Source organism: Coccinella septempunctata, chromosome 7 (genome assembly GCF_907165205.1).
Source record: "Coccinella septempunctata chromosome 7, icCocSept1.1, whole genome shotgun sequence".
NCBI classification, from domain to species: Eukaryota; Metazoa; Arthropoda; class Insecta; order Coleoptera; family Coccinellidae; genus Coccinella; species Coccinella septempunctata.
In genome coordinates this window covers 29,706,139-29,733,183 of record NC_058195.1, presented here as the reverse complement: position 1 = coordinate 29,733,183, position 27,045 = coordinate 29,706,139, and the positions used below count along the sequence as shown (strand labels likewise).

The window sequence follows — 27,045 nt, the reverse complement described above, 5'->3', positions numbered from 1 at the left end:
TTAGGTTTTTTTTGAGATGTAATAATGTGTGAAAAAGACCCAAGAAGTTCGAGAAATTCCAAGGATGTCTGGGGATGTCTTAGGATGTCCCTTCACTATTTGTCGCTTAGTCTCAAGGAATTTAGGAAAGCAATTAAAGATACACTTTATGTGAAATGTTATTACACTGTCGGTGAATACTTTTCCGACAGATTGTAAATGTTCAATCATTATATATTTTGACTTGTCCTATGCATGTATAATGTCTTACAGGATGAATAAATTTATTATTATTATTATTATGGGGATGTCTGGTGTACAGATTTTGATCAGCGGTTTACCCCTTGTTTGAGAAGAACATATGTGTATTGTTGTGCGACCAAGCGCAAAAAGCCGCCTTTAATATTCCACTCTAATAATTAATAATGTTCGTCTTTTTGATTTTGAAGAAAAAAAATTTTGTGTGAAAAAATTGGTATCGTTTTATCAACTGATTGATTGCCCGGTTTGCCGGTCCTGACGGCGGCCCTGAAATAGCAGTACAAAATTGAAATTATCATCTGTAGGTGCATAGATTCACATGTAATAGGTCTACAGATCACTGTTTATTTACAATACCAACCTGTACAATACAAAATCTCAACTTATGGGTTGATACCAACATAAATTCTAGCCACCCGAAATGTCAATCATTCTTGAATGGACTATAGATATTTCCATCATTACGAATTAAAAAAAATGTCCTTTTTATGTTACACTTCCGAAAATTGAGGACTATCAATTTTTATTAATTTATTTCAGATGAGATGGACCCATTAAGAATCTGTACTACCAATTTTGTTGACAGTCCTATGGAAACAGATCTTGGCACGAGTTATATATCCGAGAACGATGAACTTCGTTGGAAGATCGCAGGAAGTGCGATCTCAGCATCGTCTCATTTTCCTTAAACTAAGAAGTATACCGAGGTTATAAATTGTAATTTTATCATCATTGAATCAGTTCTGACATAATATTCACTGTTTATACGTATTGTACGAAATATAGCTTTTTGAAAACGCTTTTCCTGCCTTAATAAATATAACTCACGCCAATAGTGAATCCTACAGAAACAATAAGGCCAGGTGCAAATAGAAACGTAGGTTGGTGAGGTGACGCAGCGTGAGCTTTTGTGAAACATTGACAGAAACTACACCGCGCAAATAAAGGGTGATGGTGACGTAACGCAGATACGAGACGAGAGCGTCCTGCTCTATGCAGTCGGTGTGCCACAGAGGCGCTCATAGAAATGCAGGTCGTTGAGGTCATAGAACTCTAAAGATATAAAGCTAGAAGAGTATTCGCGAATCCAAATACCGTTGAGGGCGCTGCGAAAGGTAAACAAACTTTGACGTTTGTCAGTACTCTTTTCGAGATTTTTACGGCATAACAGAGTTTTTCTAATCAATCAAGATATTTATCGGACTTATCGGAAGTGAATTGGTGTATTGTGGTTTTTGTTGTGCCGAGTTATTAAATTAAGGTGACAAAATTGGTTTTTTCAATTTAATCATTATCGAAATTGGCACTTATTCAACAGGAACAATGGTGCACTATTTGAGCTTGACCGCTGTATTTAATTATTTGGAGGCTACACCAAATAATAGGTGTATAATTGAAGGTGAACAAGTACTCAATAGTAAGCACCTAATCTTAGTGGGCATAATAGATGGTAAAATAAATAATGACGGTGTTTTTTGCTTTATGAAAATAATGGCCCTTCGCCTTCAAACGAGCGTTCTATTGACCCCATGAGATATGTGGTTGGCTAGAATTGGACTCTTCAACTGACCTGTGGAAAATAAATCCATTTGAATGTTCCTGTAAAGCTGGAGCTTCTGGAAAATGCAAGCATGTTTCTGCAACACTGCTACATTTCACAAGGTTGTATTCATTCAAAGTTCTAGTGGCATGAATCAAGCCCCTGCAATTGAATTTGGTGCTAACCAGCACTAATTAGTTTTTCTTTTCTCTGCTTCTTTGTTCTGATTTTAGGGTAGATCTTCAAACATTGGAAAAGTTATCAGGAACAGATATTGAGTGTTATTGGAAATCCCAAAAAAAAACAAATACAAGAGTACAAGGCCTGTCCAATAAGGGATATAAAATGTTGTTTCAAGTCCAACTAAAAAATTATTGGGCAACTCAGTGAAGCAGGCCAGAAACAATGTGCTCAGCTTTTAATTGCAAAACATGGTTGTAGTGCGCTTAGTAAACACAAGTAGGTATATTTTATTCATAGTCACAAAGAGGAAAATTCAGTTCTGCTCTTCCAAATTACAGGAAAGGACGGAGGGTATTATCTGCCAACAGCAATCAAGTCTGTGATGAATCAATCCCTGATGCGCTGAAACAGCTTGTGGAAGCAATAGGCAATTCAACGTTCTTACCAGATTTGAAACTTAAAGCAGGAAATTTCAATTCAAGAGATTGTTGTAAGTCCACTTACTCAAGTTTGTGTAAAGTGGACATTCTCAATGTCATGAGATCATGCTTCAATGGAAGTGAAGGATGGAAATTTCACAGAAAATATAGGTTGACAGGTATACATATTAAAAGTTCAAAAAATGAGATTAGCTGAATTATGAAATATCCAAATGGGCATAACTACTTGGCGCTGTTTACTATGAAATTTTTTTGTTTAGGTTCAAGATGTTACTCCATCTTCACATATGATAAAGGAGATTGGGAGAATAAAAGCCTGAAGTATTTCCATCCGAAGGAATTTACGAACAAATTTGTTCAGCATGGAATAGACCATGAAAGGGAAGCACGAGAATGCTACAAATCCAAGCTAGGATATCCTGTTATAGAAACAGGATTCATTATCTGTAGCAGATATCCTTGGCTTGGCTTTTCTCCGGATGGCGTTATTTTCCGCGAAGGCAAACCTTTTAGATTGCTAGAAATAAAATGTCCATTTGTTGGTGAGAATTGATTGCAGGTTCATTATTTCATATTTTCTAAATGATGGAATGTTATATTGTTAGCTAGGCTATCGTACAAAAATTTCAATATAAATTAGAACCTTCAAATGTAGCACACAAAAAAATTACTGAAATAGTAAATAGCCATCTTCCAATTACTAAAGGATAGAAAAAGCCCAAATTACAATGCAATAAAGAAACATTGTATTAATCATTATTTTTGAATCAGGGAGGACCAAAGATGCTGCTTATTTCGTTGAAGAGTGCGATTATTTAGAAATCACTGCCAGCGGCCTCAAATTGAAGAATAATCATGCCTATTATCCAACTGGGCATAGGCTTGTTGAACTTGGAAGGCTGTTATTTTATTGTATATTCAAGTCACTCAAAATCTTTCTTGAATGTTTTTGTTCCATTCAATGAAGATTTCACAAGAAATTTGATTAATGAAATTACATATAATTATTTCAAGCATATGTTACATACAATTTGTGATAATAAATGAACTGATGATTTATGTTTTGGATATTTATTTGCATGGAAATATAATAATATAACAAATGGCCAACTAGAAAACATAATAGTAATTACAATGATGGAAAGTTCTTCTGAAAAACGTTTTTTGTCGGAATTGATAGTGACAAATTGATGGATGAATTTATGCCGCAGCAATTCCATTATATAAAAATTTATTCTTCCTTAAAATCTTTGTGTTGAGGTTGTATCCCAACTTGACTGCACTTGTACTGATAGTTAGGTAGTCAAAAACTCACCCTGTATATTCTAAGTAATAATGGTCCAAAAATTTAGTTGTTCAAAAACTTACTGTCATCCACCATCACTGGTATTTGTAGATTTACCATAGCACTGATGACAAGAATGATATTATCAATATCTTTTACAAGTGCTAACGGCAAAGGGACCCTTAAAATATCGAAAAGCTTCATTCTTTGATTAACTCTTTCTATGTGAACCCTGGCTTTTGATATCCTAATATTTAAATTTGCTTCTTGCTCAGAAAATTGCTTCTTATTTTTCAAAAAAACAGGTCTTATTAATTGAATATTACGCCCCTCGCAAATTTTATCAATTAAAAATCCTTTATCGACCATGACGCAATCTCTAAAGGGCACCAATTTTTCAATTAACTGGCTCTGTTCGAATATTGCCTTGTCCGAACTTCTGCCTCCATAGCAGTTGGATATAAATGTTATGAGACCTGCAGGACTTACACCTACCATGAATTTGATGGTTTGCATTCCTTTATAATGTGAGTACGTTCTGATGCGGCATGCTAAGCAAGAAGATCTTTGAATGGGAATTTCAGTACAGTCTAGTATCACTCTAACATTTTGAAAATTTTCAAAGCACTGTGGTAAATTCATTAACACTTCATCTGAACTTGGCCATTGAATACAACCTTTCAAAATATTAGCTAAATATACAATATATTCGCTAAAAATATTTTTTACTGTAGTTTGGGAAATTCTAAATAAAAATGATAAGACTATGAACTTCATGGACATCTTCAGTTTCATGAATACTAAAATTATTCGCTCTTTAACTGTCAACTTATGAATTTTTCGATCTGGGTAGTATTTAGATATAAGCTCTACAAAATTATTCGACAACTCAAAATTTGGTATGCCAGTCAAGGAGTTCAATTGTTTATCACTTTGAATTGTACTTATAAAATTCAACACCAAATCACCACTTTTTACTTGGATCCCTTCATCCTGAAATTGGTAATTTCTCACACTTTGCAAGTCCAATAATGCGTTAACAACAGATTGCTCATCTGCAGCTAAATCAGATAATTGTAAAAATTTTTTGGCTCAGCGTTTTCGGTTCTATCGAAATCATGCAAATGAACGTCCTTACTTATTGATTGAGGAATAATATGTTCATCCCTAAGAGCACTTCTCCTTTCGAACCTCAATTTGCGTTGAGTCATGCAGACACTACTTGACTTCGTATGAAATTGATTTTTGGGTAAATTTTGAGAGGGAACAGCAGTAGATTTGAGTCTAGGGGCCTTCATATACTGTAGTGCTGGACCTATGAAGATATATATATATATGTATATATTCTTTTGAAATAGACTGTTACAAACTTTTACAATCTGAAAACAATGAAGCGGGTGTAAAGAAATGGCAACATGAGACAGATTCTAAAGCCTGTTCCTCGTTCCAGATCTCAGTGTAAGCAGAGGAAAAATGTCAAAGAGGTACCATACAAACAGAGATAAAAACCTCAGAAAAAACTCTCTATTTGCCTGTATAAGTATAATGATGATGTATTTGTGTGAATAATAAGCTGTAATTATTATATTGATGGACATCTTCTTCATAGGACAAAATCCAAAAACTTCCTCCCCTTCTTTCTACCATGATGGTTGAATAATCTGAAAACAAAAAAAAAACGAGAGGGGTATTCTCTCCTTCTCTTCTCACTGAATAATTTTGAAATTTGTAACCTATCTCAAAAAGACTCGGTCATCAAAAATGAATGCCTTCGAAACCACCCTGAAATTTATATATCTACAACTCTGTACCAAGTGGTCTATAGTTTCTTCTATAAAAATGAAGGAATAATAAACAAATCAGACACACTCAAAGTTCAATTAGACCATACCTTTTCTAATATAATCATTATCTTGAAAATGAAGAGAACAAACAAACATATTGTCAGTAACAGGTTTTCCCATCAATAATTCGTTTATCCAGGCTTTTCTTCTATCGATTTTTTCGAGTACACCAAAGACATCAGTGATGTAAACCGTTGATGCACCTTTCTTAGGGAATCTATGAAAATGTATAGCCCTGTTTTCACTTTTTTTGGAAGTACAATTGAAAACACAACAGTTACAATTATGCACTGTTTTTTTAAAACTACTAGGCCCTTGTTCACCCATGATGCAATGTATGGTTACCCAATGTATATCTGAAAAGCATTCCAATATAACTTCTCCAACTTATTAATAATAGTTTGTTAAACAACGTGAGATAAGAGAAAACATAAGATACACAAAACTTGTTTTGACTTTGCAGTACTGACTTTTTCACTTTTACACACTGCTAGGAATTTTTCGGGTACTCCTAGACGTGCCATGATTTTCCATAGCGCTCTCCGATTCACCGAGTCGAATGCCTTGCTTAAATCGATGAAGGCTGTATAAATCCTTGTTTGTTGTTCACGGGCCTTTTCTTGTAGCTGTCGCAGTGTAAAAATTAGGTCCACCGTACCTCGATTTGGTCGAAAGCCGCACTGGGATTCAGGTAAAAGCTTCTCTAAGAGTGGAACCAGACGATTAGCCATAATCTTCGAGAGAATTTTACCGGCCACGCTAAGCAACGATATGCCTCTGTAATTGTTGCAATACTGACAAGGTAGTTTCGTAATTCACTCGGCAGTTTGGTATTTCTATGGCAGAGGGCGTCTAGATTTTTGGATTCGCCAATAGAATTATGTGATTGAGGTGACGTAGCGTGAGTTTTTGGACACATAGAAATGAATTATCTCGCAAATCACATAATTCCATATTAATTGTTCTATGGCGCAAACAGACGTGACGTCCTGCACCAAGCAGTCGTTGTACCGCAGTTTTTCATAGTGACTAACGTGATTTCGAGATTGTGTTTACGATGGAAGAAAAATTAATTGAAGCGGTTCGTAGGAGAAAAATTTTATATGATTCGAGCTGTTGCAACTATATGAAGAACAAATTAAAAAGTGAAGTTTGGATAGAGGTGTCAAAAGAAGCAGATTTGGAAAGTGGTGAGTTTTCAAAACTTTACTATCGCAGTATTGAAGATTTGAACGAATTATTCAGTTATTTTTCCACTTTAATCAGGAAATATAAAAATTAACACGTTGACTGCCACAGTAATTTTCGGATTTCTGGCCACTTACATTTTTTTATGTTCGTTTTCAAATAAATTGTCTTTTCATGCAAGCCAACATTGATTTTTTGTTCTTTCCCAAGAAGCCATCTATCGATATTAGCACTCATATATTACGAGTTTAATCGTAACACAAGAATGGCAAGTGAATACAGTACGAGATAACTCGTAGTTGGCGTCCTAGAAAAGATCGCTACCTACGAGTTCTCTCGTAGTCGGCAGTCAACGTGTTAATATTACATAAAATTATTTTAATACTGTCATCCTGAAATGCAATCTCCTTGCCACGGTACTACTCCTGACGCATTGAAATAGTTCGTGAATTTTTGTCGAACTGCAAATGCATCTTTTGCACTTCGGTTGTTGTTACGGGCCATTGGTTGTAGCTGATGTTGTGGCATGTCTTCAATGACGTGTTCTATATGTGATAGAAACGAGGAAGACTTGCTTAAGTAGTTATACAATAGGCACGCTGTCTTAACAGCGTAGTACATACGCTATCCAAATGAATTTCAAACGTCTTTTGAAATACTCTGAATCGCGAAGCAAGTATCCCGAATGAACATTCGACGGTTTGTCGTGCTCTAGAGAACCGGTCATTGAAAACTTTATTTTCATAATTGTCCGTGACGCTCCTTCTTGGAAATGGACGCATCACATTTTCATGTAATGGGAATACTTCGTCTACGACAAAAACGTAAGGCAGCGAATCGTTGATAGGTGGAAAGTAAGTTGGTTGTGGAAGGTTCAAATTTCGTTTCATAATTTTTTACCCAAGTACAGTACTACTGAATATGAATATTTCCATCGATGGCACCCACACAGTGTGGAAATTGCCACCTTTCCTCGACACCGAGAGCGCCTGATATCCAGTGTTATTCTGTGGGTTCGTGCATGTATAAAGACTGCAATACTTTCCATATAGCTCCTGATACTTGATTTATGATGCTGGAGACTGTGCGATCACCCATTCTATAGCTGTACCCAATACTTCTGTAGCTGTTTTCTGAGGCTAAATACCTAAAACGAAAATTACCAATTCACTATACCGGCATAAATGAAATAAATTATGGCAAATAACTTCTTCAGAATTTCATTCATGTTTTTCATTATAATTCTGAACAGCTTTTTTGCAGGGGCTGTGGCTAAATCGGTATGGTAGAAACTAAGACATTTTCTTAGAGATGCATTGAGAAGGCAAAAAATCATAAGCGGAGTGGGGCTCCTGCTACAGTCATAAAACCTTGGAAGTTCCAAAAAGAAATGAGCTTTCTTCAACCATTCATGGCAAATAGAATGCGAGAAGGAAACTTGCAAGATGACAGCGAGTCTGATGATGCTCACACTCCAAATTCAGTTTCTGAGGATTTTGATCTTGATGAGAGACAACAAAGATTACAAAGACTTGAAAATGACATTGAGAATGATGGAGATTCTCCATCATCAAACAATATACATAATAATATTGCTGATACTGCTACGCAGAGCTAACAAGCTATGCCAAAACCATCTTTTACGCCAGAAAAAAGGAAACTCCACTCGACAGATCATAACAAAATGAGGAAGTCTACCATTGCCGCATTACTGAAAGATAATATGAAAGTACGTCAACAGATGTCCGAACGAAGATCGGAAGAGAGAAAACAACTCTTGAATGAGAAGAAACCTCCCAGTGATCCCTTATATAATTTTTTTTTAATCTATGTATGAGACTACAAAAAGAAATCAGCTTTTACTCATCCTGCACTAAATCTTCTCCTTCAATATAGGACAGTGTACCTGCGCTTTTCCAAGATATCATAAAAAGATGAATAAAAAATGAGAATTTAACGAAACAAAAAACATACTCTGCAGAAATGAGAAAGTTTGCACTGTCACTGCAGTTTTATTCCTCCAGAGCATATGATTATGTAAGAATAACTTGGAAAAATTTACTGGCACATGCATCTACCATACGTAATTGGTACAGTGTGGTAGATGGGAAGCCAGGATTCACGAGGGAAGCATTCGGTGCCCCGAAGAGTTTTTGTACCAACAAAACAACATTTTGTTATATCGTCATAGACGAGATAAAAATCCAGGAGGAGATAGTTTACTCTGAAAGTAGAGTTTATGGAGTAGTGTATATGGGAACTGAGTTAACAACTCAGCACGAGGGGACCACGAAAGCGTCCTATGCCTTGGAGTTTATAGCGGTGGCAATTAATGACCATTGCGAAAACATAGGTTATTCTTTAAATAAAAGTTTAACAGGGCGAGAAAAATCAGATTTATGAGTTGAATGATTGGAGCTCCTTCAAGAGTCTGGCGCCATAAGGAAGTTAAGGATGATGTAGTGCGCAACCTGGCCCAAACGAAAATCGATATTATCAAAATTCGAAACAGACTATGACGTGGCAGATTTTGCCCTGCCACGAAAAGGAGGTTTCTTCACCTATGCTTGCATAATAAGACCTGTCAATCGAAATATTTTGGAAGAAAACCGTTATATTAACATAGGGGGATTTACCGATTGATATTATGTCTTATGTTTTCAGAATTCATATATTTTAGAATTCTTTTCGTTCAACCGTACATTTTCTGAGTCGAGAGAGGTCTTTCAACTTGTTCAGTTTTTCCTTCTCTTCAGTTGTTTCTGTCTCTTTCCGAGCCGGCTGATTGACCGAACAATTGGACGACATCCAATGGAGAGATGAGTTACCTATAGTGGGGCTAGTTTTCCGAGGAGAGGTCTACTTCTTCAAGGCCCTGCGCGGAAGGTCAAGAGCGAAGTTAGTTGAGATCTAGGTGCCAAGGAAATTGTGTAAGGTGTTTTACCGTGCAGGACAGTTAGAAATACGTTAAGTTTGAATGTTTAGGGCAAGTCACTTGTAGCATCAATATTCCTTACGTAGTGCATACCTGGGGGGTTATCTTCGCTATTTTTCATGTTCATTAGTCCGTTGGACTGGCTGAAAATACCTACCATACCGTTTAAACTTGATCTAGTTATTGTAGGCTGTGTAGTGCCGGTTCCCGCGACCGTTCGTCCGTTCGACCGCTGTTGGGTCCCAGGAGAGCTTGGGGTTCCTACCGTATTTTTGGTGCTTATTCTGTTAATAGATTGCCGACTTTCGACCGACCAAGTTACAGGTTGACAGCTTCTTTCGACCTGCTGTCTGACTGGCAGCCATTTTGAGGGTCAAAGGGAAAAAAGGAGAGAAAGTGAGAGAGAGTGAGAGAGAGAGAGAGAGAGAGAGAGAGAGAGAGAGAGAGAGAGAGAGAGAGAGAGAGGGTGTACTGCAATTGGACTGAGACCAGCCACCGTACCGATTTCCGCCGACAGAGGTGGTGACTTGCCAGGATTTCAAAAGTTAACCGTATTTACCGTCTATTTCCACCGTACTCATCTGGAATGACCGTACAAAATTCAACCGTATTTACCGTCTATTTCCACCGTACTCCTCTGGAGTGACCCTTCAAAATTTAACCGTATTTACCATCTATTTCAACCGTATTTCATTAGCCGCCCACACGGACCAGGCCGCCGGTTGAAATAAACATTTGTTATTACTTGTACATTTTTGAATATAATTTCATCCAGTAGGAATAAAGGAAAAGATAAACCGAACGTTTATTTTGTTGCCAGTGAGAGACAGTTCCTCAAATCAGTTAAAGCTAGATTTTCGTCAAAAGAGGTAGGTACTCATTTTGGACGATTAAAACCCGTCAGAAATGGATTGCCACATAAAAAGCCAGAATATTTTTCAGAATCACAAGATTATTTTGATAAAGCTGATCATAAAAATCTATTTGAAAGATCGAATGTATCATAAATGTAAGGCTCTGAAAAAAAAACTATACGTAAAAAATATTCTAGGCTCATTTTATTCAGTGGCCAGTCAGTTTCTTTGAACACTGTTGCCCAATGAGGGAGCACTCTATTTTAACATTTCTTTCATGAAAAGCTGTTGCTTTCTCTGGAAAAAAAATTGAATGCCCTTACGATCACCAAGAAACACTCCAAGTCTTGATATGATAGCTTCTCAAATCAATATTCCTGACACTACAAATTCCACTAATGAAGCAGTCTCGCAAACTTTCAAAATCCATGATTTGGATTTGCAAAGTGAGAATAAAAGGAATGTGATGAATTAATACTCTACAGCAAATAGTGGACCACCAAAATCTCATAATACCCGAACTCAATTGACTGAAATGGATTTGGATATGAGTGAAGATTGAATAGAGGGTGAGAAATTTCGGAACCTTCCAGTGGAATATATTAATAAAAGATCGTCCAGAACATTGATTGCCCTCATTTGAGTCCATCCAAGTTGTCCGATATGGGTGATATCGGATATGCACTGGTGCCATATTCAGAAAATTCTAGTTCACCAATAAGAAATAGACATGGAAGAGGAGATCACAGGTGAAGAAAAAATGAATGGTACTCAGAGAAGAACAAAAAACGACAAGAGAGCAATCCTACCTTGGGCGAACAAAATCCGGAGGAAAATGGATGTACAAAACATTAAAAGAACCTAGAATGATGAAGGATAGATGCAAAAATAATGACAAAAGTTTCTTGAAATGTACATATGTACCCGAAAGTGCTAGGATGGAAATTTTTGATAATTTTTGGAAATATTTTGGAAGAATTGGGGAGAAAAAAAGGTGTTCATCGATAATATGGTCGAAGCTTTTTCAACAAAATGACATGGAGGTCGTAAAGAGTCAGAAAAGTCTAGAAGAATCCAATCCGTTAACTACCACTTAAGAATTGATAATACCAATGTTCGTGTGTGTCGAACTATGTTCCTGAATACTTTGTGTATTGGAAGATGGACTGTTCTTAAATAGAAAGATAGCCTCAGAAACAAGATTGCACCTAGCACATTGAAAGCAATACAAGGAAGGAGCGCAAAACCAAACGAAGAGAGAAATCAAAACTTGAGTACATTTTTAAGTTCTATACCAATTATGGCATCACACTACTGCCGCTCTTCTTCCAACAAAAAATATGTTCTGCCAGAGTGGTCTTCCAAACAGTCCCTTTACAGATTCTACGTCGAAGACTAGTGTAAAGCTCAAAACATTGGGCCACTATCAAGAACTTCATTCAATGAAGCTTTTCAACAGCGTAACATGGCTTTATACAGACCTAAAAGAGATGAATGTGAGAATTGTCTCGGATTCCAAGTTGGAACTGTAGCAGAAGCAGACTATCAGCTACATATTACAAGGAAGCAGGAAGCACGACAGGAAAAAAGGCGAAGACAAGATGGAACAGTGTTACGTATTTACTACCGATATGCAAGTTGTTCTAATGGCACCGAAGTCAAAAGTTGGTTCTTTGTATTATCGAACTAAGCTACAAGTTCACAATTTCTATAATATTATCAATAATAATGGTTTCTGTTTCCTCTGGAATGAAACTGAAGGTGGCGTGAGTGCAGAAGAGTTTGCCTCAATCTGGACTCGTTTCCTAAAAGAAGTAGTGCTTTTGCCCACTTTACAACACTTACAATAATTACAACTTCACAATAATTTTATACACAGATGGCTGTTCTTATCGAAACCGAAATGCAGTTATGTCGAATGCCTTACTTAACCTGGCTTTACTCGAGGGTATCACTATCATTCAAAAATATTTTAAAGTTGGCCATACTCAAATGGAATGCGACAGCATGCATTCGACTATTGAACAATGTTTGCGGAGAAAATTTATCTATGTACCTGCAGATTATGTTAAATACTGTCGCGATGCCAGAAGAAAACCAAAGCCATATAATGTGACCTATTCAGACCATACCTTCTATGAAAAATAATGGTTTATAAAAGTATCCGTCCTGGTAGAAACAGGGGAGATTCGAAAGTTACAGACATTCGTGCTCTGAAATATACTTCTGATGGTGATATTTTTTATAAAAAAAGATTAACTAACTCATGGTCACTTTTACCACAAAGAAAAGTCAGTTTAGTGAACAAGCCATGGGCTGAATTGCAAAATCTTCATCAAAACAGGCTACCAATAAAGTCCTCAAAATATGAGGACCTACAATACAAGCTGGGCTTTTTAAAACGAAACAGACGAGATAACGGGCGGAATAAATTTATTTCGAAAAAATACTCGGACACGTCGATTTTTGATTCGAGGGGGACAACTTTTGAGGTCAAATTTACAACTATATCTATTCAACCCCTAAATTTTGAATAGGAAAGATAGGGTGAGTGACACCTCATTTGATAGGCCTTTTTATCCTGAATTCAGCGTCTTGATTTTTTCTCATTTATTGCAATTGTTTTCGAGATATTTAATTTTGAATTTCGTACAGTACCAGTCATTTCGCTAACCATGCTATGTGAAATCATCAATTATTTGACTAATTCATTATGTGGTTACGATGGTAACCATTAATTGTCAACATTAGACAACGAAATAATTATTATTGGTAATTACTTTCTTCAACAATTGAAGTGGTTGTTTCGTCTGTTTCATTTTAAAAAGCCCACACTGTATATTAAACGAACTTTGCTCTCTGATTATCATGAATTTTATGATAACCTGCCCTTCAAATGATGTATTATATTTTTCCGATTTTGTTTTGAAAATGTTTTCCACCTGTACTATTTTCCTGAAATATTTTTATGAACCATTGAAGATTTATTCATTTTGTGAGTGAACTATTCAAAAGTAATGCAACATTTCATTTCGAGTAGCAGCTGTGGAATTGCCATCTCCTCATTATGAGTCCACCATGTTTTTATCTCAGAATCGAAAACCTGTTAACTTCAATTGTTTTCCTTAAAAATATTAATAAAATGATATTTTTGATAAACCTGATATTTGAAGAACGTAACGAAGCCTTACCCTTCATTTAGAACAGGATTCAGTTCTTAACCCTTTCGCAACCTGCGTACACAAATGCACAGCGTTTTGAATGCTCTTGTAACGCTAACCAAGAATGATTTCCTCTATCTGCTCCCAACGTCAACATTTGTGTATGCATTCAGCATGACGAGGTAATCTACAGTGCCGTTTGAACCGGCAATTCATGAACGGAACTTGAATCTTCACAGACATCTTCGGTTGAAGATGACAATTTACTTTGCATGTCAGATAGCTCTTATATAGTTGTTAATTTTATTCATAGTTCATGAAAGTTGTAGTTTGCATTGAAAGTGGAACAAATACAATTTGATTGATATTTTCGTTCGTAATTTACTTTGAAATTGTGTACACAATTGTGCAGTGCAGTAGTAAAGTGTTATAAAATACGTATAACAGAAATTTTTAGATAAGGTTTTTATATTTAATTCATGCATTAGTTTGGAGCTCCATAATGTCAAAATTTAAGCCTCTCACTGAAAAGGAGCTATTAGAATGCATGGATAATTTGTCTGATCTCGAAGATATTGATATCCAGGGTGATTTTGAGGACGATGAATGGGAAAATATTGAGACCGTTGCTGATGATCCACTATCAGATGACGAAAGTCAAGGAGGAGAGAAAATTAGCACCAATGCTGAAGGAATTGATGCTCAACCTTCAATTCCTACAGTGGGTCCGTCGAAAGTTAAAAGTGGATCAAGTGCTGTCACAGCGCCGAGAGTAATTGATGCAGGGGACTTTTTAGCTTCTTACGGTTTGACCGCAAAAACTGATATAAAATGGAAAAAAAATAATACCTACCAAACACCCCCAAATATGTGGTATTCGCCTACAATTGAAGAAGTTGTAGATTTGGAAAGCTCTACACATTTTTTCGAACAATATTCCACAAATCAACTCATTGAAAGTATGGTTGAAAATACCAACCTGTATGCAGTGCAACAAGGATCCAGATTTCATCCGACAAATGCAGCGGAGATAAAGGTTTTTGTGGGTATCCACATATTGATGGGCAATATTCGCTACCCAAGGGTACAGAATTATTGGGAGGCGAGATTGGAGGTTCCTTTGGGAGCTAAGAGTATGCAACATAATCAATTCTATAAATTGAGGCAACATCTCCATTTTGTTAACAATCTAGAAAAGCCTAAAAATAATGACCACTTTTCGATGCTATTCGGAACAAATGTCTGACCCTTCCTCAAGAACTCAGTCTATGCTTAGATGAACAGATTGTACCATTCAAAGGTAACAATATGTGAAAGGAAAGCCATGCCCTTGGGGAATTAAAATATTTGCACTTTGCGGTGCCAGCGGCCTGTTGTACGATTTCTTTTTGTACCAAGGCTCTACTACTGAATTAGACGAAACATTCAAGAAGCATTTGGGATTAGGCGCTGCAGTGGTATGGAAGTTGGCAGAAAGAATTTCGGAAGAAAATATTCAGCTCTATTACGATAACTATTTGTCAAATTACCAACTTCTTCAATGTTTGAGACAAAAACAAATTTGGGCATTCGGAACAGCACGCTTAGATCGTTTCAAAGCACCTCCTTTTTCATCAGATAAAGTGTTGCAAGCAAAAGGTCACGGGACGTCTGAAGAACTCATCAGTGGAGACGGAGAATTTATCCTCACCAGATGGTATGGCAACAAAGCTGTGAATATGGCTTCCAATTATATGGGAATTGGCGAAACAGATGTCTGTAAAAGGTGGGACAAGAAACAAAAGCAATATGTGTATGTGACAAGACCGAAAGTAGTTCAGCAGTATAATTTGAACATGGGTGGCGTTGATAAGCTCGATTTCCTCGTGTCGTTTTATAGGTCATTCATACGATCCAAGAAGTGGACCCTAAGGATGTTCATGCACGGAAGCAGTTCAAATACTTGGGAAGCTTCATAAATACTAAGGCTAACCTTGACACGGAAATACACAACCGTATCAATTCGGCATCACGGGCATTCTGGAAGCTAAAGGATAGAGTGTTTCAAAATCACGACCTCAATCTGAAGACCAAGATAGCTGTTTCAAAGCAGTGGTCCTCCCAACGCTCCCTTACGGAAGCAAAAGCTGGACGCCCTACAGGCGACATATTAAACAGCTTAAACAAACGCAACAACGTCATCTAAGACAGATAATGCACATCAGATGGTTCCACGAAGTTTCGAATGCAGAAGTCTTGAGACTCAAGTAACGAGGGCCCGACTCAGATGGAGCGGCCACATTCTGAGGATGCAAGACACAAGACTCCCCAAAATAGCTCTATATGGCGAATTCACTGAGGGAGCCCGGAAACCAGGAGGCCAGTACAAGCGGTTTAAGGATACACTACATCAATCCCTAAAATCAGTTAATGCCAATCATAACTGGGAACAACTAGCGTTAGACAGGTCACAGTGGAGGTCTTTGGTACACAGTTATAATGGAGACTCGAGAAGGATACAGCGGCGGCCAGATCTGGTTGGTGACTATCCATGCCCGCAGTGTGGTAGGATATGTAGGTCACGGTTGGGTCTCTACAGTCACAGGAGAGCTAACATTCGCAATTAGCCCTGAACAATTATAAGTCTGTTCGCACCTCGGTTCGCACCTTTTTTCCCTTTTTTTTTCTTTTTTTTTTGTTTTTTCCCTTTTTTCGTTTTTTTGTAGATTCATTTCAGGCAACGGGATGCAGCAATGAATGAATGAGCACGGAATTGATCTAGCATGTGTCAACGCATGTCTTCAATATACATAAGTCAAAGACCACTGCACTAGGTCTGCCGAAAAAACAAATTTTAGATTAACTGCACTTCAGAGCTTATGTGTGGGAAGCATTGATATTATTATCAAAATCAGGACCAAGGAAAAGGGGGGCGACCATCTGTTGTAACTAATGGCGAGCCACAAACACCTAGATCTTCCACTAGACCAAGACCAGAAGTAAGAACCTTTAACGATATTCGTTTTGATGGAATGAACCACCTACCTGAGGAAGATGAGAAGAGCTTCTCATCGAGGTGTAAAAATGAAAATTGTGCTGGGCGATCACGTACCATGTGTTCCAAATGTAAGATTCATTTATGTCTTACAAGAAAATCGAATTGCTTCATGAAATATCTTTCCAAATGATGATATTTATGCAATTATTTTGATATATATGGTAATACATTGAATGAAGTTTAATTGAAACAAATAATAATAATGAAAATACCTTACGTTTTTCGTATTGATTTGCAGTCTTCCTCTGCAATCTTACACATTATGTACATTTCAAAAACTCGAAAACAAACAAAAAATTGGAATAAGTGTTTGCTTTGAAAAATAAATGAAAAACTGAAATTTTCAAATACCCAATAGCAAAATTTTGATTTCCAAATTACATATTCGGTAGTCAAAGAGTTAAAATAAGCATCTACATTTTATGCAGTTATTCTTCTCTTCCTTGAAATCAGTCTGAACGGAGTAAGCTGGTTAACACTTTTTACCGACGATATTAGTACTTACCTATGAATTGCAAAGAAATAAAAATTGAAAAACCACAAAATACAGTTTCACAACAACCTACATATTCTAACTAGAAATCATCCAACAAAGTGAAACTATTGGTAGGACTTTCTGGATCTGGATGTGTGAACTTTGTTCCAAATGCATACGGTGGATATGTTAGTGAAGAGAGCTTTCTGAAAAGTGTAAGTAAGTTACTTCAAAAAGGGGACATAATTTTTGGGGCTGGTTTTAATTTAAGTGGGACCGCTAACCAAAGTAGCGTGGCACATACATGACGCATTCGTGGCAAACACTTCGCATAATTTTCAGATAGCGCACACCAAATTAGCTTATCACTGACATGGCACATACATGACAAAGGCGATGCATAATTTTGAGATATCGCACATCTGAGTGAAATGTCAGTTCTTAGAGGACTAAGACATGTTAGCATTTGTGAACCTTCTCAATATAAATAAGAAAAATCCGAAGCATCGTTATTGTGTACAACCGTTATGGAAGAAGAGACAAATAAACAGTGGTTTTAGTGTTTTCAAGGAACTGAATATGTTCCCAGAAAAATTATAATCATTCCATCCAATGAAGAAATAAACCTTTAAGGCTCTCGACGGAAAGTGAAACCAATAATTTCAAAAAAAGATTCAAATTATAGACAAGCATATCACCTGTAGAAAGTTTTAATTACAATAAGGTTGAAAAATTTCGTTTTCGTTTTTTCTGTTTAAAATCCTTTCAAAACTGTGTTCGTCACATGAAAAATAATTAGCTTTTAAGATGAAGGGCAAAAAGAAAGAACCTACTTTCTCTACAAGATCAGGTTTTGGTCCTCTGAGAATACTCTTCTGCTTATTAGGCTTGTGGAAAATAATTACAAGAGATTCACAACAGGAGTAAAAAAGTCAGTTTGGACCAAAATTTGCGACGAAATATTTCAGTTAAGTGGAAATAACTTCAACGTGGAACAGGTTGAAAATAAGTGCGAAGGTCTGAAGAGAATATATTAAAAATCAAAGATGAAAATAATAAGACCACAAATAAGCGAAGAACATGACAATTTTATAATGCCATGGATAGCTTCTTCTCGCGGAAAACTGAAATAATGCCAGAGGCCACTTGCAGTTCAATTGGGGAAATAAAGAGATCTCAAGAGGTGGACACTGATGAAAATGGTATTTTTTTTAATCTTATATCTGGGAGAATCTATTTGGTTGCAAGACCACACATAGTTTATTATACATCTACCATAATGAGGAAAAAAGGACAGGGGGAAAACGAGGCCAATAAAAGGCACCAAGATAAAATGAAGAGAAAGGAAAAATTAATTAAACTGTTTCAAATGTCTGTTGAACACCAAATTGGTGAAAAAATGAATTTAGCCGAATGAAGGATTATTTATCAGTTTCAACCGCATTTTAGAATGGACCCGTCAACGTTTGAAGACCTACTCTTAAAGATTCATCAGACCATAATTGAACTCAATATATGTAATAAACATACTCGGGTATCCTTAGATAAAGAAGTGATGGTTAAAATTTGGTATCTGAGCAATATAGGTAGAAAGTTTCAGGTAGATTATAATACTTGAATTCTTTCCCGTTATCATATTGAATTATTCAATTTTCAATCCCTTTTTATGGCATCGTACTAAATATCGCCTTATCTCAAAGCCATATTGTTTTTTTTTTTGTCTTTTTGTAGAGATATTTGCGGTGACGGGATGCAGCAATGTATGAATAAAAAAATGAATTTCAGATCGGTAGCCGACAGATTCGGTCTGAGCAAATCAACATGTTGGTCTATTCTGCATCGTACATGTATGCTACTTCTAGATGTAAACACTCGTTTGGAGATCATAAAATGACCTAACAGAGAAAGGCAAATGCATAAAGCTCTTAATTTCAACACCACAAAGAAACAAATTCCAACAATTTCACCTAGGATTTCCGGGTGTAGTAGCTCCTATGTGACAGAGAAAACAGAACACCCAGCATATTAATGAGTTAATTTCGCTTTTGGCTTTATATTATCGCTTAATGTCCACAAGATGGCTGTTCACCAGACACTTATTGCAAGGCGACGACTCGATCTTCAATCGCCTGTAGAGGACCTTTGGGTGGAAGTCAGCGACGCCCTTAACGGTACGGGACTTTTAATTAGTTGTACTCATTTGCCACCTAAAGATAATGTAGCTTATTCATCTTTCATATTGGTCCAAGATGTCCAAGATGGCGGCAAGTGACGACGAACTTGATTGTCGCTCAGACAAGCTAGATCAATTCCCAAATTCAGTTATAGAAGAATTTACTCCCCAGAAAATTTGAAGAAGTTCAAAGCAAGTTTGAGAGATCAAGACTGGTTGGAACTGTACAAAATGGAAACACATAAAGTAGATGAACAGTTGGATCTTTTTTATAAAATATATAATGAACATCTAAATATGGCCTGTCCTAATGTGAAAATACCAACGAAATGTAAACAAAAGAAAATCATCAGAGATCCACATATTATGCACCTTAAAAATCAGCTAGATGTACTACTTCTGCTCAGCATGAAAGATGATAAACTCAAAGAAAAATATAAAGAAGTGAAGAAACAATATGATCAGCTATTGATAAAACAAAAATCTAAATTATATGAGGAAATGATTCAGAAGTCAGACAACAAGAATAAAACTGTGTGGACAATAATTAATTCCCTGAAGAATGGAAATAATGATACCAAATTTCCCATGGAGGGTTCCCCTGAGGTTGCGGATAAACTAAACGATTTCTTTGTCAATGCAGCATCGAACTTGATAAACACTAAAGGAAATAAGCAAGAAAGACATGGCACCACACCAGAGAACCAACACACCACAGAAATGTCAACTGTTTCAATTACTGAAGAACAACTCATGTTAATAATAAAATCGTTAAAAAACCAGCAAACAAGAGGATATGATGGAATATCTAATAACATTGTTAGAGAAACGAGGGATGAAATATTAAAACCACTGAACTTCATAGTGAATAACTCCTTGAGGCATGGAATATTTCCAGAAGCTTTGAAGATTGCTATAGTCAAGCCTATCCATAAGAAAGGAGATATAAATGATTATAAGTACTACAGACCTATAAGTATTTTGCCATCTTTCTCCAAGATTTTTGAGCTGGCATTCTGTAACCAACTTGTCCAATACTTTATAGAGAATAACTTGTTTTCCAAGAATCAGCATGGTTTTCTAAAAGGAAAATCCATACAGACAGCTGTGTTTCAGTTTCTCTTGAGGATAGTGGATGCTTTTGAGGAAGGAGACTTAGCGTTGGGATTGTTCTTAGATCTTGCCAAGGCCTTTGATAGTTTGAGTGTCGACATTTTATTGAAGAAGTTGGAGAAGTATGGTATTGCTGGCCCAGCGATGGAATGGATCCGGTCATATTTCAGAGGAAGAACACAACTTGTGGAAATTTCTACCAACAATGGTTATGTAAGATCTCAACCACTCGAATTGAAATTAGGAGTTCCGCAGGGAAGTATTGCTGGTCCTATTTTTTTCATTATTTATATTAATGATTTCATACAGAATTCACAATGTTACACAAATGAAGTGAATACAGTAAATTATGCAGATGACTCAAACCTCCTGCTGATAAAGTCCTTGTGGCCAGAGCTGAGGCAGCTGCTTGAGGATGTATTCCTGCAAGCTGATATGTGGTTCGACCAAAATAACCTCATTTTGAATAAAATTAAAACAGGTATTGTACTGTTTCATCCTGTAAATTCTGGAATACAACCACCAGAGAGTATCTCGTTACAAAATCAAGAATACGCAGTATCAAGATGTGTTAAATTCCTTGGCCTCCATGTAGATGAGGAACTGAGCTGGCACTCACACATACAGCAACTTTGTAATAAGGCTAGTTCTTCAGTTTATGCTCTAAGGATTCTCTCAAGGTATGTTGACTCCACAACACTAAGAACTGCATATTATGGAACAATTGAGTCACAGCTTAGATTCGGAATAACCTTTTACGGCAGTGGTAATGTTTCATCTCTATTTGTCCTGCAGAAAAAGGCACTCAGAATAATGTGTAAACTGAGTTATAGGGAATCATGTCGCGGTTATTTCAGACGAAAAGGAATCTTGACGATCTATGGGATATATATTCAGGAATGCCTCCTATTTTTTCATAAGAACCAAGAATTGTTCAGCAAGTATAGGAACCTTAAGGAAAGATATAATACAAGAACCTCATCATATAACCTTCCTAAATATAGATTGACGACAAGTCAAAATCAAATGCAATACAGATGCCTAAAACTTTTCAATAGTCTACCTGGGGTAATACAGAGGGAAAACAACTTCAACTTGTTCAAGAAGAAGATTTTCAAGCTTCTACTGAGTCTGGAACCTTACTGTCTTGATGATTTCATCAATTAAAACTGCTTATTTGACACTATTTCATTTCATTTGCTATCAGTATTTATTATTGTAACCATTGATTTGAAATAAAGACTGTTTGTTGTTGTTGTTGTTGTTTCAATTTGAATCATCAACGAGTCTTAGCTATGGTTTCTGATGGAGCTATTCTTATCTGCGGAGACTTTAATTTTCCGGACATAGTGTGGGCTCCAGCTGAGGCACTTTCACTTTCTCCCTCTAAAATTCCTCATGCATTCCAGAACATCATGGATACCCTAGATTTCGAAAATTTTCTGCAATTTAATGGTTTTAAGAATACCAACGATAGAGTACTTGACTTAATTTTCTGCAACAAAAGTGTAATCTCTGGTCTTTATGTGTCAAGGTGCCCACTGATCCCAGTTGATGTTCACCATGTTCCTGTTGAGGTAACTATATCCTGCCCTAACCTGTCGAGGTCGGTTGGAAGCGTGAATAAGAGGGTCTTGAACTTCAGGAGGGCTGATTATTCAGGAGTAAATGAAGATCTCACGAATACAGATTGGAATGACTTATTTTCCTCTGAACCCGACGTCGATGCCATGACTGATTCATTCTACAGAGTGATCAATCACTTGGTTCGAATCCATATTCCAACTACTGAAGTGAATAACAAATTTCCAGCATATTTTTCCAAACACACTATATTTATTTATTTATTTATTTATTTACATAAACAGGAACCCCGACAGGATTAACCCAATTATGGGGATTCACTACAATTAAAAAAAAACAATATCTCATTACATCGTGACCAAAAAAAACAAACAAAATGAGTTTTCAAAGTTCTAAAACTAAACTATTTATTATAATTTTGAGACAGATACGTCAGTAATTTTTTTTTAAATTCGGATATTGACAAATTGAAAAGGTCAATACTACCTATATGCCAATTATAAAAACGACTTATCCTCAAACAGGTCGAGTTAAAATATAAAGATGTTCTTGCCTGAGGTACAAAAAATAAATCTCTTCTGCGACCACCAAAAAAACGAGTATTGAAATAAACATATTCTATTAATGGAAAACTAAAGTAATTATTCACAATTCTATAAAGAAAAATTTGGTCATAAAAAACCCTTCTATTCTCAAGGCTCATTATATTATATAATTTCAGCCTAGAATCATAGGGGCGGTCTACCTGTCCACGGTCAAAACGATATTGCAAGACCTTGGTGAACTTTCTTTGGACTCTTTCTAACTTATCTATGTATTTGTAATAAAAAGGACTCCAGATCGGTGTTACATATTCTAAGTTACTACGTACAAAGCTGAAGTATAAGGTTTTGACAAATTCCTTATTTTTGAATAATTTAGATATCCTCAGAATAAAACCAAGCATCTTAAAACTCTTGGAAACTACGTTTTCGACCTGAATTTCAAAAGATAGTTTTGAATCAAGAAACACGCCAAGATCCTTAACACACTGAACCTCCTGTATCATTACCCCCTCGATGAATAGAGGAAATTCTATTATTTGAAAATTTTTAGTGAACCTAATGTGCTTGCACTTATCTACGCTCAATGATAAATATCGTTCAGAGCAGAAGGCAGAGAACCTATCAAGGTCCTCCTGAAATCCAACCACGTCATCCAAGCTTCTGATGGATCTATACATTTTCAGATCGTCCGCATAAATTTCAAAGCTTACATTCAAAAAACAACTTACTACATCATCAATGTACACATTGAAAAGAACCGGACCAATGTGCGATCCCTGAACCACGCCCGATGTTACATTTCGGACCGTGGACGGGACACCGTCAACAACAACAAACTGACTTCTATCCGATAAATATGACTCTATCCACAACAAAAGCCTTCCCGAAACTCCAAAGTCAGACAATATACTGAACAAAGTTTTATGATGGACCCTATCGAAGGCTTTCGCGAAGTCCGTGTAGACCGAATTCACCTGTATACTCCGATCCAAATTCTGCGAGATGAAATTAACGTAAGGCACCAAATTAGTCAGGACCGATCTTCCTTTGTAAAACCCGTGTTGCCTCTCACTGAGCTTGCTTTTGAGTGATTCAAATAAAATATCTGTTATTATTGACTCTAATAATTTTCCGAAGTGACTCAATACAGATACCGGACGATAATTCGATATAATCTCCTTTTTTCCGCCCTTATGAATTGGGGTGATTTTAGCAACCTTCCATTTACTGGGAAATGTTCCAGTTAGAACTGACTGATTGAAGATTATCTGCAACGGTAAATCGAGAGAATTTGCGCAAGATTTAATGAATATAGGCGGTATCAAATCCGGGCCTGGCCCTTTATCAGTTTTCAGTTCGCTCATCTTCTTCAATATAATATCTCGGTGAATATAGCCAATATCAATTTCATCATAATAATTTTTCATTTCTTTCTTTCTGTAAATAATCGGTTTATTCGGATCGTCAAAAACACCTGTAAAATATTCACCGAACGCGTTCACAACATCTTGCCGGTTATCATAAACATCATACGCATGGGTCATTAAACTAGGAATCTGTCCATCTCTTTTACTCTCCGACACATATGTCCAAAAATTTCTTGGATTTGCTTTTATATTATTTTCAGTACGGTCTATATAATCGCAATAATCTCTTTCAATTGACTTTTTACATTGCTTACGGAGAGTAGAAAAGCTAACATAATCATTTTCCCTGCCAAACTTTTTGAACTTTTTGTGAAATTTAATCTTTTCCTTTATCAACTTCATAGTTTCATTCGAAAACCAACACGGGAAATTTTTATTTCTGATAGGTCGTTTCGGGACATATTTTTCTATTACACCATTAAGTACATTGTAAAAAGTTTCAGTATTAGTATTGACGTCTTTACTATTCAGAAGTGCTTTCCAATCGACATCAGAAAGTTCTTTATTTTCTTCCGAATAATTTGCTTTAAAAAACTTGAAAATAGATCTGGAGCTCTTAGGTTTGAATTTTTCTGTGCTGCGGCTAACAAATATATCCAAGGCAGGATGATGAGAATCTTCACTCACGAAAGGGGAGGAGGAATGGCAAGTATGGACACCGATGTTGGGTGCCAAAACAAAATCCAATATTCTACCATTTCCATTCTGACTTCCATTGAACTGCATCAGTGAGTTATAAGCCATGAAGTTTTGAAAGTAGGTATAAGAGTCCTTCTGAACCAGATTGCACACGAGCTCGCCGTTCTCATTCGCGCACCAGGAAAAAAGAGGGAGATTGAAATCACCAATCAGGATGAAAATGTCTTCGGTATAGTTTTCCATGAAAACAGTGACCGCGTCAAAGAAGTTTGCATATTCTTCCGACGATGCACTCGGTGGAATGTAGCATACACCTAAAAAAAGTCTCATTTTCTCACTGAGCTTGACTCGAACCCAAATGTCCTCAACCCTGGTTGAGTGACATATCTCCGAAATCTGCACACTATGCATACGCTCGGTAACGGCGATAAATACACCACCGCCTTTTTTAGAGCTACCCGTTTCACATCTGTCTTTTCGATGCACTCTATAGTTGCTACACATAAATTCTGAATTGTTGATAGTCGGTATGAGCCACGATTCTGTAACACATATAATTTCTGCCAGGTTATCCCAAGAAGACTTTAGGAATTCTGTTGTTTTAGTTCTAAGACCCCGACAATTTTGATAAAATATACTCAAGTTCGAAGCCATCTCTGACACGAAAAAAAAGTCTATTAAAACAGTGCACAAATGGCAACACCGAATTAGTCCTCAGGCAACCTGTCCAGGTTGCTCCTGGGCAGCCTGTCCACATCATCCTCGGAAGCAATGTGCGAGATCTTAGAGGAATCATCTTTTCTCACTAACAGCCTGCCGTCCTGAATCCAGCAATATTTATAACTATTTTCCCTACAGAACTGTCGAGTGGTGTTGAATAATTTTCTATAATAGGGAGAAAGACTTTCATTGACATAGATGGTCTTTTCAGTGCCATCAAAGCCGATATCGCTTGTTCGAATCTTTTCTTTGTTCCCCTTATAAGCGCGTAAAAAGGCGTCTCTGTATGATTTACTCTTAAAATCAATGACAATCGGTCTAGATCTCGCATCATTTTTAGGCATGAAGTGTATTCTATAGCAACCTTCTATAAAATTTCTCACATCCGAAATACCAAGCTTAGAGGCAATGTTCTCGACAATGGTTAATATGTTTTCATTTTTCTTTTCTGGTACTCCTATAATATCCAAATTTTTTGATTTGAGCTGCTGCTGCAACCCATTCATTTCCCGTCTCAATTCAGCATTTCCATCCCTAAGATTTTTCAGCTCTGCATCATGTTTCTGCAGTCTGGAATTCATGCTCTCAAAAACTTTCATTTTCGACTCAACATCGTCTATTTTACCGCCAAAAAAATTGAGTGACTCAATGAATCCAGCCTGCTGCTTCGTAATAGCAGCCAAGTCGGACATGATTTTATCAAGCTTGGCATCAAAATTACAAGAACGTGGAAACTCACTATTCCTTGTGCAGCAGTCATCACACATCCACCTCATCCTCCCATTACTTCCGGACGTCTTCAACGTATCAGGGGGAATTCCCAGGCAAGCCTGATGAACCTCGTTGACGCATGAACAACATTGAACAGCTGGTTTGTTTCTGCTCGCCGGCGTACCGCATGATAAACAGTTTGTCGGCATATTTTATGTCTTGAATTTGGAAACCGAATTCAAATTAATTGAATTTCAGCTTTTTGTGTCCAAAGTATCGAACCGATCGTTTAAAAATTTCTCACTTGAAGACTATAGATGCCCAGCAGAACACTTGTACAAATTTCTAGATTATTCTCGCCAATGTACCACTCGAAAACAAGCAAAAACACAGAGACTGAGAAAATCGACCGTACTCATATGTTTAACGACGTAATATATCGATAATATATAGCCGAAGTAAATAAGAAAAAGAGACTCCATAAAATATGGAAGAGGAGTGGTACTGTTGCCGATTACAATCTTTTCAGTGAGGTCAGGAATTCTGCTAAGAACATGATTGCTTCAGACTATAAATCATACATAGAGTCGATCGAAAAAACATTCCACTGAACACCAAGAAATTTTGTAATTTAGTTTCCATCAAATCTAATAATAATGATAAGCTGCCCTTCTCTATGTCTTTGGATGACAGGACTGCTTCTAGTGGTCGAGATGTCTCAGAGTTGTTTGCATCTTACTTCGGGACTGTATACCAGCCTCTCGAGCAGAGGCCTTTATCTCCAGAATTCAAGTTGAGACCCAGCTGCGGAAGTTTAAGCTCGATTCACTTCACCGAGGACGACGTGCTGGAGGCGTTACTCGGCTTAGACCCGAACAAGTCAGCAGGACCTAATGGAATTCCATCCTTCTTTGTCAAGTCTTCGGCGGTGGGACTGTCAACCCCACACTA

At 36.8% G+C, this 27,045-nt stretch overlaps 2 protein-coding genes across 2 annotated transcripts; one reads left to right on the top strand and one right to left on the bottom strand.

Annotated features, from left to right (window-relative positions):
- The first annotated feature begins 1,417 nt into the window (after positions 1-1,417).
- Positions 1,418-3,448, top strand: LOC123317284. Its single transcript, XM_044903730.1, has 5 exons — positions 1,418-1,501; positions 1,559-2,239; positions 2,302-2,561; positions 2,664-2,945; positions 3,175-3,448. The coding sequence occupies exons 3-5, from the start codon at positions 2,501-2,503 to the stop codon at positions 3,366-3,368; spliced, it is 537 nt and encodes a 178-aa protein (XP_044759665.1). The 5' UTR covers positions 1,418-1,501; positions 1,559-2,239; positions 2,302-2,500; the 3' UTR covers positions 3,369-3,448.
- A 21,922-nt stretch (positions 3,449-25,370) lies between these two features.
- LOC123317728 lies at positions 25,371-26,303 on the bottom strand. Its single transcript, XM_044904337.1, has one exon. It carries the CDS (start codon positions 26,301-26,303, stop codon positions 25,371-25,373), a length of 933 nt encoding a protein of 310 aa, XP_044760272.1.
- Positions 26,304-27,045: the final 742 nt, after the last annotated feature.

Bases quoted from the DNA above. Each gene is read 5' to 3' on its own strand.
- LOC123317284 (XM_044903730.1), top strand. From the start codon at position 2,501: ATGAGATCATGCTTCAATGGAAGTGAAGGATGGAAATTTCACAGAAAA. The intron at 2,562-2,663 runs GTATACATATTA...TTTTTTGTTTAG, and splicing joins CAGAAAATATAGGTTGACAG to GTTCAAGATGTTACTCCATC. The intron at 2,946-3,174 runs GTGAGAATTGAT...TTTTTGAATCAG, and splicing joins AATAAAATGTCCATTTGTTG to GGAGGACCAAAGATGCTGCT.
- LOC123317728 (XM_044904337.1), bottom strand. From the start codon at position 26,303: ATGCCGACAAACTGTTTATCATGCGGTACGCCGGCGAGCAGAAACAAA.